Source organism: Neovison vison, chromosome 6 (assembly GCF_020171115.1).
Source record: "Neovison vison isolate M4711 chromosome 6, ASM_NN_V1, whole genome shotgun sequence".
Taxonomy (NCBI): Eukaryota; Metazoa; Chordata; class Mammalia; order Carnivora; family Mustelidae; genus Neogale; species Neogale vison.
Window position 1 is genome coordinate 202,375,020 of NC_058096.1, and position 14,601 is coordinate 202,389,620.

General features: G+C 39.5%; 1 protein-coding gene and 1 pseudogene across 1 annotated transcript in view; both read left to right on the forward strand.

Annotated features, from left to right (window-relative positions):
• The window catches only part of DCP1A (decapping mRNA 1A), a 59,930-nt gene that overhangs the window by 15,748 nt on the left and 29,581 nt on the right, over window positions 1–14,601 (forward strand). Inside the window, exon 4 of the mRNA XM_044253384.1 lies at window positions 14,301–14,367. Coding sequence (XP_044109319.1) covers window positions 14,301–14,367 — 67 coding nt within the window. The remainder of the gene's footprint in view (window positions 1–14,300; window positions 14,368–14,601) is intronic.
• On the forward strand, window positions 12,028–13,145 carry LOC122908471 (annotated as a pseudogene).

The following is a 14,601-nucleotide window of genomic DNA, read 5'->3' on the forward strand; positions in this document are numbered from 1 at the left end:
GCAGTCTTCCACCAGCAGCAGCAGCTCTGCTGTGGTTAGTGTGACTCTGCTATCAGTGTAGGAGAAAGATCTGTGGCAACTGCATTAATCTGGCCTTCTGGACGAAGATAAGGAAGGAGCCTTGCTGTTGCCACGTTAGTAGACTGAAGAGGTAAAAACACCATGAAAACATAGAGTGACTTGGACTCCAGGGCTGACCTGGTGGTGCTGTCAGGTCAGAAGTTTCAAATGTCTGTATGGCTTTCTATCTCTTGTAGGCCACTGTAGAGTGTTCTAGGAGAGCCTCTAATGGAACCTCTACCAGGTACCTTCTGGTTAGCTTTTTTCGGAAGTCCATGAACTATTCCAAATTTCCAAAGCAGATTCTTTTCTCTGGCCTTAACTAAGTACTGCTTTTATTCCCCCTAAAGTAGTGTTGTCAGGTAAAAAGGAATTTTAACTTTTTGCGTATATGTGGTATTACCCTAACTACAAATGTTTTAAAAGTTAGCAATGCATGCACCATTTATCTTTTTTTTTTTTTAAGATTTTATTTATTTATTTTACAGACAGAGATCATAGGTAGGCAGAGAGAGAGAAAGGGAAGCAGGCTCCCTGCTGAGCAGAGAGCCCGACGCGGGGCTCGATCCTAGGACCCTGGGATCATGACCTGAGCCAAAGGCAGAGGCTTTAACCTACTGAGCCATCCAGGTGCCCCCCATTTATCTCTTTTAAATAATGTTTTCTCTTCTGAGAACTCACAAAGGAAAGCAACAATTACATATAGCTAAGTGGCAGAAATATGTTCTTAATGTGTATAAATATAGGTTTCATCTTGTGTTTACAAAATGAAGTTCATTGTGGAGGTAAAAATTGAAACAGAGTAACCTCTAGTCCAAGAAGATTTGAAGCCCCTGTAGAGTGGGGTCCCCTGGAGGATCCAGGCAATTCTAGCTGCTTACGGAGGCACTGCTTCAGGCATGTGCAGTTGTTTTTTTGTTTTTGATTTTGTTTTTAATTAAAAGGAAGGCATGCGATAAGCATTTGCTACCAACATTTAAAAATAAGGATATTTTGCACATACACCTGGATTTCTAGCTTTCCTTCTTGTGAAGGCCACAGCACCTGCTTCCCTGCAAGCACTGGGAGTCAGCAGGAGCTCTGGGTGGAGCATGCGCACCACAGCCTCTCCGATCCCACCACACCCTCATGATCCTCGTGGGCAAACTTTCAGACTTGGCTTAATTTAGAGCAGGTTTGGATAATCTCTTAGTAAAGTGGCAGAAAAATATGTAGCAGAGAAGTTAGTTAGGGAAAGGAGAGAAAAGAATGTCCCCCTTTTCCTACACCACTATCTGATCTCTTTCCCAAAACCCTACGTGTAGATTTTGGGGAGCCCACGACGCTCCATGGAGGCCAGGGGCCATGCTTCCCACCCTTTATTGTCCCTTGTGATACATAAAAATGATTATTTCTGTGTGGCAACTGGGATGAACAGACCACCAGGGGATGGACAGATCCAACATTTGGCATACCCATAATCTGTTGCAAGTGCAAACACAGAAGAGGCTCTGCCTTAAGGAATGCGTATTGTGTGGCAGTCGTGGCAGTCAACCCTACAGTACACATAAAACCCTAGTGTGACTCACTTTTTATTGGGGGTTGCCCATTGTTTAAGAATAGAAAATTTTTGTAATTAAGAACGAATAGTAGGGGCACCTGGGTGGCTCAGTGGGTTAAGCCGCTATCTTTGGCTCAGGTCATGATCTCGGGGTCCCGGGATCGAGTTCCGCATCGGGCTCTCTGCTCATCAGGGAGCCTGCTTCCTTCTCTCTCTCTCTCTGCCTGCCTCTCTGCCTACTTGTGATCTCTCTCTGTCAAATAAATAAATAAAATCTTTAAAAAAAAAAAAAAAAGGAACGAATAGTTGTGATATTCTTGGGTTTACTTTCCTAATTTCCCTCCAAAAATTCAATGATCATTTCATGTGTCTGAATCCTGTACTAAAATCCCAGTATTAAAAGGGATTGTGGAAGCAATATTGCCAGTAAACAGTTTCAGACTTGGCTTAATTTAGAGAGGGGCACCAAATTTTAAAATAATAAACCAGAGAACTTACAGAATAGCACTTTAGAATGTCCTGGCCTATGTCTTTTAATCAATGTTCATTAAATAGACATTGCAGTGTAAATTTTAGAAAGTGTAGTCTTTCTCTACCATGTTAGTGTTCATTGGTGTTTTAAGATGTGTGTTTTGGCCAGAACAGGTCAGCTGCTGAGATAACTGAATCACGTTCACCAGCAATATGTACAGATTCGTGGAGTTTCCTTGCATGCCTGTTTGCCTCCTACCATAGTCTCCTGTCAGAATCCTAGGTTGGGTAATCTTTGGCTCCATATACTTTTCCTATATGCATGTGTTCTACCTTCCATCTGAGAGCCTTTCTCTTCTCTCTCTTTCCGAACCTTTTAACGTTGGTATAGAGCCTTCAGGCTTATTCTTGTCCTAAAGGAAGTGATCTGTTCAGGCAGGGGCATTTGCTTTTTCACTAGCCAAGAGAGGCTTATGTTTATATAATCTATTCCATTCTTTTTTTTTTTTAAGATATTATGTATTTATTTGACAGAGACACAGCGAGAGAGAGAGAGAGAGAGAGAGAACAAAAGCAGGGGGAGCGAGATAGGGAGAAGCAGGCTTTCAGCTGAGCAAGGAGCCCAATGTGGGGCTTGGTCCCAGGACTCGGGAATCACAACCAGAGCTGAAGGAAGATGCTTAACGACTGAGCCACCCAGGCGCCCCATCTATTCCATTCTTTTCTTTTCTTTAATTTATTCGAGAGAGAGAGAGCATGAGAAGGGGGAGGGTCAGAGGGAGAAGCAGACTCCCTGCCAAGCAGGGAGCCTGATACGGGACTCGATCCTGGGACTCCAGGATCATGACCTGAGCCGAAGGCAGTCACTTAACCAACTGAGCCACCCAGACACCCGATCTATCTCATTCTTATATTTTATAATCAGAAGGATTTTCCCTATGTCTAGAATAAATGTTTTTGTCTATATTCAAAGCACATTTTCTTGTTTTTCTTTCCCGGTATAGGGTATCTTTGTCAGTATCATCTTTAGAAATTTTATAACTCTTAATACCATTGCCAAAAAGCTTTTATCAAAGCCCCTTTTCATCTTGGCACCATACTGAGAAAATCTCCAACCTCCTCAAATCCTTTTAGAAAGTAGGTCAGATCTAAATAATAAATGAATCAAAAAGATAACATGTGCATGAGAGTGATTCCCAGCTCTGTTTTTGTGACATTTTACAGCATCTCAAGAAGTCTCAAGGGATTTTTACAAAGGCAACAAATTAATTTGGGTTTTCTTGATCTTCTGCATGCCATACACCATTCCAGATGAGAGGCAGAGTGAGATTTAACATCAGCTCATAATAGACTGCTAGATCTTCAAAGAGGGCTCTCTGGGGAAATGTAAAACTCTTGCCCTTCAGCTTTTTAAAAATGTCTCAATATTAAATGATCTAATACCTTTAATCTTTGTCAGTCTTGTTTTTCACACTTTCAAAAGATAGTACCATTTAAAAAGCAAAGGAAATATTTAATTTTGGGTATTGTTTTCAGAATTTTTGTATTTTTCATGGAAGTACAACCTAAAGGTAATCAGTGCCCTACCACACCCCCAACCCTTCAGTGATTTGCCTATACAGCACGACTTACTTGGGACAGCCGTTAACAGCCACACTATATGGTGGGGGTCCAATAACTAAATAGTTTGCTTCATCTTGAGAAAAGCCACTTATAAATCAGGATGCCATCATTATTTGCTAAATAATACTGTATCGTCAAATCCTTAAATCTTCTGTGCTGTAGTTAATCAAGGAAAATTATTTCAGGATGTTTCAGCAAGTGAATTGTTCCCAGAATGTGTTGGGCCGTAGAGTGGAAGTTCTCTTGAGGGAAGAATATGTGGCTTTGGCTTGAAGACAGGTCCTCCATGATCTTAGCTATCTGGGAACTTGTCTGTCTTTCCTCACGGATGACAGTGACAGGCTCAGGGGCAGCTCCCAGAGCCTCCTTGCCAGTTGCATGAACTGAGCATTTGATATGTTGGCAGACAGAGCTGATTCTTGGATGCGTGTCTGAACCTCTACAGGTCCACTTTTGGCAGAATCGAGTGTGACTCTTATCCTTTACCCATTAAGCTATCGTTATGGCTTCCTTATCTTTATTTCTTCTGCAAACATGCCTTTCAAAGTGTTTGGCTCTTTTTGGCAGTTTATTTGATAATGTACAAGAGTAGAAGGCGGCATGTGTCTTATTTCTAAATTATAGTGCATTTCTTCAAAGGAGAAAGGGAGGATGTAAGTAAAGTATTGTCAACATAAGTTGACAGCTCTCTTGGGCTTATTTTGATTATCAGTATGAAATTCTTAAGAGCTGGCTTTGCAACCCACTATGAAAACATTACTAAGTGCCCCAGTTTAGCCCAGAAAATGTTGTGTGTTCTTCTGTGAGCCTGATGTAATGTGTGTCATAAACTTTCTCATCACTGCTTAAGTTGTAGGGGTGTGTCCATTAGAGGAAAACTGGAATCTTGTATTCAGACTCTTGTGTTTTCTATGTTCTTTAGCCGGGATTGAAAAAGGCATATTTAAAGAAAGATGGTTGTGTTTAATTGCCATATATGGAGCCTTCTCAGAGCCCAATCTGATTTACTCTATGTAGGAGCAATCCTTAGCTGCAAGGATTAGGAACATAACTAAGACCCTGTAGAAGATAATGTTTAATAAATATCTCCTCTGTAACAAAGCCTCCTCTGTGTTCCTTGTCAAGGGGCTGTCAAAACTAAATTCATTCTATTTACTTACATCATGTAAAATATTCCAAAATTACTCATTATTCATTAGACATTGATTCTGTTTGAAACGGTGGTGGTGTTTCGAAGTTCTGTGACTGGAAGAGGGGCTATGAACCTGGGTCCAAACATGGAAAACTATTCACAGCAGGCCAAATGCTCAGAAAGCCAAAGTGAGCCTGGGTGCCTGGTGGTACTGGGCACAGTCACCTGCAGGACCCATGGTCAGACGTGGAGCCTAATAGTTAAGGACAGTTTTAATGAAACCGGAGGGTTTCTCCACCAGAAAAGCCCCCTTATGAACAGGATAGGAAAAAAATTCACATTCATGATCTTCATTCATAAAATGAAGCTATTCACTCACTCTGTATATCAGTGCTTTCATCCCTCTAGAATGACAGTTGAAAAAAAATCCAATTGAACTTTTATCTCTATCAAAAAGGGAACTTTAAAGTTGTGATTTGCCGTGAAGTTTTTGGTAGAATAAAATGACCCTAATTGAGAGTGAAACAAAATATGGGCCATTAAAATAGCTTTTGTTGTATACTGAAAACTTTAAGACATAATGGAAGAAATTGAAGAGAATACAAATAAATGAAAAAATATTCCATGCTCTTGGATTGGAAGAATTAAATTGTTAAAATGTACATACTACCTAATGCAATCTACAGATTGAGTGTGATTTGTATTAAAATTGCCATGACATTTTCCACAGAAATAGAGCAAACAGTCCTAAAATTTGTCTGAAACCACAAAAGATCCCCTCAAATTCTTCTGGAGGTAGAAGAAAAAGCTAGGGCATCTGGGTGGCTCAGTCATTAAGCATCTGCCTTTGTTTCAGGTCATGATCCCAGGGTCCTGGAATCCCAGGATCAGCCCTGTATCAGACTCTTTGCTCTGCTAGCCTGCTTCTCCCGCTCTCTCTACCTCCTGCTCCCCAGGCTGTGGTCTCTCTCTCTCTCTCTCTGTCAAATAAATAAATAAAATCTTAAAAAAAAAAAAAAAAACTAGAGGTATCACAACCTCAGATTTCAAGATATCCTATAGAGCTTTAGTCTCCAAAACAATATGATACTGGCACAAAATTAGATAACATAGATCAATGAATAGAATAGAGTGCCTAGCAATAAACTCACGCACATATGGTCAAATGAATTTATAACAAGGGAGCCAAGAATAAACCATGGGGAAGAGACAGTCTCTTCACTAAATGATGTTAGGGAAACTGGACAGCTACATGGAAAAGAATGAAAATGGGCTACTATCTTAAATCATACAGAAAAATAAATTTGAAATAGATTAAAGACCTGAATGTAAGACCTGAGACCATGAAACTCCTAAAGGAAAACGTAGGTGGTAAGCTCTTGAACATTGGTTTTGGCCATGATTTTTTGGATTTGACACCAAAAGCAAAAAGTAGCAAAAGCAAAAATAAACAAGTGAGATTGTATCAAACTAAGAAGCTTCTGCACGACAGAGAAAGCCATCAACAAAGTGAAAAGGGGACCTACCCAATGGAAGATAATATTTGCAAGTCATATAACTAATATGGGGCTAATACCCAAATTATATAAAGAACTCATACAACTCAATAACAAAAGAACAAATAATCTGATTTAAAGTCAGCAGAGGATCTCAATAGACATTTTTCCAAAGAAGACATACAGATGACCAACAGGTACATGAAAAGATGCTTAATGTCACTAGTATCAGGGAAATACAAATTAAAACCACAATGAGATATCATCTCATGTATGTTAGAATGGCTGTTATCAAAAAGACAAGAAAGAACAAGTGTTGGTGATACTGTGGGGAAATGTAAACCCTCATGCATTGTTGCTAGGACTGCAAATTGTTCATCCACTGTAGGAAACAGTATGGACATTCCTCAAAATATTAAAAAATGGAACCACCATGATCTGGCAATTCTACTTCAGGGTATATATCTGAAAAAAAGTGAAAACATTAATTTGAAAAGATATATGCACCCCCACGTTTATTATAGCATTATTTACAACAGCCAGAATATGGATACACCTGAGGGTCCATCAGTGGATGAATGGATAAAGAATATGTATATACACAGAACAGAATAATACGCAGCCATAAAAGAATGATTTCTTACCTTTGCGACAACATGAATGGACCTTGAGGCATTATGCTAAATATAAATAGAGAAAGATAAATGCTTTATGATCTCACTTATATGTGGAATCTTTTTTTTTTTTTTTTAAGATTCACTTATTTATTTTTAGAGTGAGGGAAAAGGGGAAAGAAGCATTAGTAGACTCAGCACTGAGCATGGAGCCCACCACGGGCCTCCATCCCACAACCCTGAGATGATGACCTGAGCCGAAACAAGAGTTGGACACTTAACCAACTGTGCCACTTAGGTGCCCCAGTATATATGGAATCATTAAGGAAAAACAAAAACAAAAACAAAAACCAAGCTCATGGATATGGGGAACAGATTTATGGTTGCCTGAGTCAGAGGAAGGGAGGAAGAATGGTTGTAGGGGAGTCAAAAGGTACAAATTTCCAGTTACAGAATGAGTAAGTCATGGGGATGTGATATAAAGCCTGGTCATGAGTTCACACTGTATTGCATATTTGAAAGTAGCTAAGAGTGGATCTTGAAAGTACTCCTTACAAGAAAAAATTTTGTGACTATGTATGGTGATGGGTGTTAACTGAACTTCCTATGGTGATCATTTTACAATATATACAAATAATCATTACATTATACAGTTGAAACTAATAATATTATGTCAGTTATACCTCAATTTTTAAAAAGCTTCTAACTGGCTTTCCCAATTAACTGTATCAATACGTATTAATGTATGTTAATAGAGTACAAATAATAGTTATGAAAAGGATCTTTAAAGTTTCTTGTTTTATTTATTTATTTAAGAGAGAGTGCATGAGCTGGGGGGAAGGGACATAGGGAGAGGGACAAGCAGGTTCCCCACCAAGCAGGGAGCCTGATACAGGGCTCGAGCCCATGACCCAAGCCAAATGCAGATGCTAAACCAACTGAGCCACACAGATGCCCCAATTTAAAGTCTCTTGTTCTAGCATTGTATTTCCTATATCCTGTCATTCTTTTACTTATAGTTTTTAACTTATTTATACTCTGTTTCATGTGTTACTTTAGTCTTCAAGCATAATTAAAGCTCATTAACTTTTTGTTTCTATAAAAAATTTTACGTTATTTCATGTAATGAGGCAGTGGCTGTGTGATGTTAAGATTATTGGCCTAGTAATGGGAATACCTGAGTTCTAGCTACAGTTCTCAGACTTTTAATCTCTGATTTTTAATAAGCCCCTTAGTCTTTCCATGAAAATTTGTAATGAGACTTCTCATCCAAGCAAGATGGCACAGACTTGTCTCTCCTTGCTTCTCCCCGTTTATAACCATAAAAACCCAGAAAAGGCACAAGAGACAATTGGGAGAACTCTGAAAGGTAGAAAAAGGAAGACCCAGGACTGGCAAAACAACCCAGCAGCAGGTCTTAAAACCCTCTCACCCAACAGAAGAAGGGCGCCCACATCTGGTATTTGTTGACTTCCAGCCTAGCAACACAAGACAGATCAGGTAGGCCCATTCCCCTCCTGGATCTAGTGGGAGTCCTGCCAACAGTATCAGGTAAGCCCAGGAAAACTGACAGGAAGGATTAGAAGCCCTGTTGGCAATAAGTGACCACCAAGGGAGTGCTTTCCTTCCCTTCCATAAAGGCGAGGTGCAGGGGTAGAGGAGGAGCCACATCACCAACCTAGCCTGGGAAGCAATCTTCATTTGTGAAGGCTGGAGGCTCCCTTCTCCAGAAGAGGTCCACCAGGTGGCCTAGCCAGGGAAATTCCTCCCGCCCTTTCAAGTGACACTGGCTGAGAACCTACTAAATTCTCACTTCAGGAACTTTTAAGAACAAGAGCAAAATAAGCTCAAAGCATATAGAAGTAAGGAAAGAATAAAAATGAGCACAGAAGAAATCAATGATGTTGAAAATATGGAAACAATGAAGCAAAAAGCTAGGTTTTTAAAATTTTTTTAAAAGGTCAATAAAATTGATAAACCTTTAGTAATATCAAAATAAGAAGACACAAAGTACCAGTATCAGGAATAGAATAGTGGATATCACTGTAGATTCTCCAGACATTAAAAGGGTAATAAACGAATGCTATGAATAACTTTATACTCAAACTTGATAACTTAGAAGATATGAACCTTGAAAACCCCAACTACAAAACTCAACCAAGATAAATTAGAGGATGTGAATAATCCATTAGCCCTTGAAGAAATTGAATTAATAATTTAAAAGGAAAAGAAATATCCAGGCCCAGATGGTTTTACTGGAGAGTTCAGAGAATTAACACTAATCTTACAGTTTCTTCCAGAAAACAGACAAGGAAAGATAAGTTGTCAACTGATTTTACAGAGCCAGCATTACTCTGATACCCAAACAAGGCAAAGACTGTACAAACAACAACAACAACAAAACCCACAAAGCAGTATCTCTCGCGAACTAGGTAAAAAAAAATCCTCAACCAAATAGAAGCAAACTCAATAATATAGAGAAAAGAGATATAAGTGATGCCCAAATGGGTTTTATTCCAGAGTTGCAAAGCTGGTTCTGTATTGAAAATCAGTCAATTTACTCCATCATATCAAGACTAAATATGAAATAGAAATATCACGTGATCATATTTTGTGTTTTTTGATGCAGGAAAAAAATTATATATCCATTCATGATAAAAATTCTCTAGTTGGAATAGAAGTGAACTATGTCATCTTGATAAAGAGCATCTACAACAGACTTAGAGCCAACATTATATTTATAGTGAAAGGGTGAGTGTCTTCCTTCTAAGATTGAGAATAAAACAAGGATGTCCACAGTCAACACAGCTCTGCAACACAGCACTGAAAGTTCTAACCACTGCAGTAAGGCAAGAAAGAAAAATAGACCTATATATTGGAATAGAAAGGAAAGAGAAAGAAATCATGAAAGTGTTATTCACAGATAAAAGAGGACTGCCTAGGTACAAATTTCTAGAACTAATGAGTTTGGTGTAAGGTATGAGGATACGAGATCAACACTCAAAAATCACAATGAAAAACTGCCATTTTGGGGTGCCTAGCTGGCTCAGTCGGAAGAGCATGTGACTCTTGATTTCAGGGTTGTGAGTTTGAGCCACACATTGAGTGTAGAGATTAATAAAAATAAATAGATAAATAGACTTTTTTTTGAACCCTACCATTTATAATTCTTAAAAGGAAAATTAAGTACTTAGGCATAAAGTTAACAAAACATGTATAAGATCTGTGTGCTGAAAATTACAAAATACTAATGAAATAATTTTTTTAAAAACCTGAATAAATGGAGAAGTAGACCATATTTATGTATTGAAGGACTCTACATAGTACAAATTCCCCTATTTCCAAATTAGCCTATAGGTTTAAAGCACTTCCTTTCAAAATACCAGCAAAGATTTTTGTAGGCATAAACAAACGATTCTAAAATTTATATGGAAAGGCATAGGCTATAGAAGCTAAAACAATAGGCTATAGAAGCTAAAACAATTTGGAAAAGATGCATAAAGTGGGAGGAATTATTCTACCCAATATTAAAGCTTCTATATAGCAGCAATAATCAAGACAGTGTGGTATTGGTGGAGGGATACATGAGCATAAATAAATGGGATGAAATACACAAAATAGGAAACAGACCCACAAAAATATGCCCAGCTGCCATTTGACGAAGGTAAAAAAGATTCCTCAATAGAGGGAGGAGAGCAGGGGCCCCTTGGCGCAGTCAGTTGAGCATCTGACTCCTGGTTTCAATGCAAGTCTTGATCTCAGGGTTGTGAGATTGAGCCTCGAGTTGGGCTCCAAGCCCAGTGAGGAGTCTGCTGAAGTTTCTCTCTCTGTAAAATAAATCTTTTAAAAAAGAGAGAGGGAGAAGAGCATTTTCAACAAATGATGCTGGAGCAATTAGGCAAAAAAAAGAAAAAAGGACCTTAACCTAAACATTTTTCTAAAAAAATTAACTCAAAATGGATCACTGACTGAAATGTAAAACTGTAAACCTTTTAGGAAAAGTTTTTGGAACTAGGGGTCTCATCAGCAAAATATTCTTTGACTTGACACCAAAAGCATGATCCGTAAAAGGAAAAATTCATAAATTGGACCTTGTCAAAATTTTGCTCTGTAAAACCCTTATTAAGAGGATGAAAAACAAGCTATAGACAGGGAGAAAATATCTTCAAACCACATATATATCCAACAGAGGACTAGTATCTTGAATATGTAAAGAACTCATAAAATTCAACAGGAAAAAAAAAAGAAAAATCAGTTAGGGGGCTCTTGGGTGGCATAGTCGGTTGGACATCAGACTCCTGGTTTCGACTCAGGGTCATGGAATTGAGCTTCACATCAGGCTCCATGCTCAGCGCAGTCTGCTTCAGATTCTCTCTCCCTCTCCTGCCCCTCCCACTCGTGCTCGCTCACTCACTCTCTCTCAAGTAAATGAAAAAAATAAATTTTTTAAAGATTTTATTTATTTATTTGACAGAGAGAGATTGCAAGTAGGCAGAGAGGCAAGGCAAGCAGAGAGAGAGAGAGGGAAGCAAGCTCCCCGCTGAGCAGAGAGCCCGATGCAGGACTCGATCCCAGGACCCTGAGATCATGACCTGAGCTGAAGGCAGCAGCTCAACCCACTGAGCCACCCAGGTGCCCCAAAAAATAAATATTTTTTAAAAAAATCAGTTAGAAGGGGCAAAAGACATGAGCAGACATTTGACTAAACAGGATATATGGATGACAAAGGAGGACCTGAAAAGATGCTTAGCATTTTTAGCTATTAGGGAGATATAAACTAAAACCACCATGAGATGCCACTATATACCTATCTGTGCAGAATGGAGGAAGTTAAAAATAGAAGAACAAATGCTGGCAAGGATGCAGAGAAACTGGATTGCTCATACATTGCTGGTGGGTTACTCTGGGGAACAGGTTAAGACTTTCTTATTAAACTAAACATGCCAACTGCTGTAACTGGTAATTACTTTGGGGCATTTAGCCCAGAGAGGAGAAGCTCCTTCACAAAAAAACTTTTGCAAGAACATTTATAGCTGCTTTATTCGTAGTAGCCGAAAACTGGAAACATATCACTTATCCTCAAATGGATAAATGGTTGAACAGGTACATCCATACCATGAAATATACTACTCAGCAAACAAAAGTGGGGGGAGGGTTTGGTGAGGGCAGGGAGAATGAACTATTTGATGCAAGCAACAACTTGGATCAACATCCAGAGAATTATGTTAAATTGGAAAAGTCAATCTCAGAAAGTCGCAAACTATGTAATTCCATTTATAACATTCTTTTTTTTTTAAAGATTTTATTTATTTATTTGACAGAGATCCCAAGTAGGCAGAGAGGCAGTCAGAGAGAGAGGAGGAAGCAGGCTCCCCGCTGAGCAGAGAGTCCGATGCAGGGCTCGATCCCAGGACCCTGGGACTATGACCTGAGCCAGAGGCAGAGGCTTTAACCTTCTGAGCCACACAGGCGCCCCAACATAGAACATTCTTGAAATACAATGTTAAAGAAATGGGGAACAGATTAGTGTGTTCGCTAGGGGTCAGAGACAGGGGAGAGGGACCAAGCAGGGAGGGTGTGACTATAGAAGGACACCAGGGTTCCTTGTGACCATGCCTGGCTATATTATGTTATAACTTTACAGAATGTTATCATTGGAAGAAACAGAGGGCACACATGTTCTCTGTTTGTGTTTTACAATTGTGTATGAAGCTACAATTACGTCATAATTAAAATTTAGCGCTCCTCCTTTGGGGTGCCACCCTGCTGTCGCCATGGGCTGCCACACAACCCATGTTACTGGTATCATAAGAACAAGCCATATCCAAAGTCTCACTTCTACAGAGGTGTCCTTGATGCCAAGATCTGCATCTTTGACATGAGGCAGAAGAAGGCAAAAAATGGATGAGTACCTACTGTGTGGCAACATGGTCTCAGATGAGTGTGAGCAGCTCTCCTTTGAAGCCCTGGAGGCTGCCCATACTTGTGCCGACAAGTACATGGTGAAAAGCTGTGGCAGTGATGGTTTCACATCCGAGTGCAGCTCTCCCCCTTCCACATCCTCTTTATCAACACGATACCGTCCTATGCTGGGGTTAAGGTGCTCCAGACCGACAGGCAGAGCGCCTTTGGAAAGGCCCAGGGTCCACAGTTGGCCAAGTCATCATGTCCATCCTTACCAAGTTGCAGAGCAAGGAGCATGTGATTAAGGCCATACAAAGGGCCAAGTTCAAGTTCCCTGGCCACAGGAAGATCCACATTTCCAAGAAGTTTAATGCAGATGAGTGGGAAGACATGATGGTTGAAAAGCAGCTCATCCCGGATGGCTGTGGGTCAGTTATATCCCTAATAATGGTCCCTTGGACAAATGACAGGCTCTGCACTCATGAGAACTGGCACTGCCCCCTCCTTATTCATGCCCACTAAAAAATCCTGCCTCCTGTGTTTAAAGAAAAAAAAAGTTTAATATAAAAAGAAAGGTCTGTGATACCTACACTTCCTGTACCGGTCATCATAAGTATGAAGGGAGGTGCGGCCTGAGCCAGGCTGTGAGGGTTACAGTGGGTACACGTGGTAACAGTGAGTCCTAGCTATCCTTATGTTTATTTTGACTGAAGTATTCAGTATTTCTACTCCACCTTATTCAGAAAGTATTCAGTCATTTTTATGTATTGTTCCCTTTAGTAATAATAAGGTTCATTTACCTACTTACCAGATACCTTCTGAGGGTTCTCTTAGCGTTGACCACACGATCCATGCTAGGAATGAAAAAGGAAAAGTAAGAAGAGTGATAGACTGAGCCCAACCCCGGCACTTCCGGTTCCCGTGTGAACGGTGCTGGTCATGCGCTGGGTGTGGAGCCGGTGTCTGTTTTGACGGGAACTACTAATTTCCTATTTCAAGCTTCAGGAGACTGGTAGAGGTCCTGGTGTTTCGATTAGCTGATGGGTGAACTGGGTTTTCAATAACTAAGACACTTTTTTTTTCATATTTTGATATCCATTTGGAATGCATCTTACATCAATGTTAGAATTTAACTGGTGGTGTTTTTCTTTCTTGATAATACATAAAATAATGGTGCTGCTTGCACTGAGTGGCTCCTTGGACTCCGTGAGATCTAGTAATTCTGCCCAAAACCAAGCTTTCAGTTTTCATCTGGATATTTTGCCTATCCTAATTTTATTAATAATTTTATTAAACAGTTTAGGGGAGAGGCTTTTTTTTTTTCTTTAGAGGAACTCCTAACAATCTGAGGGCTTCATGGTAAATTCTGTGACATTCCATGGTGATAATGTAGTACTTACATACACCCAAATGTTGAAACCTCATTTCCCCTCATCTTTTTCTCTCCTTTGTTTTTCAAGTGTCGATATACAGCATCTGGTTTTACGACAAGAATGACTGTCACCGCATAGCCAAACTCATGGCCGAGTAAGTATTTATATCACAACATAGATTTAATTAGTGATATATAAGAGATGAAAAAATAACTTTAACCCTTCTCTTTTGTTCCTGAGTCTACTAACTCATTTATTTCTTTCCTGATTTCCTGCTTATTGTCAAAGTTTGTTAGAGGCAGAAAACCTTAGAGAACTCTAGAATCATCTGTAATCCTACTACTCCATTGTCAGGGTTTTAGTTCATTTCCTTCTAGTCTTTTTCTTT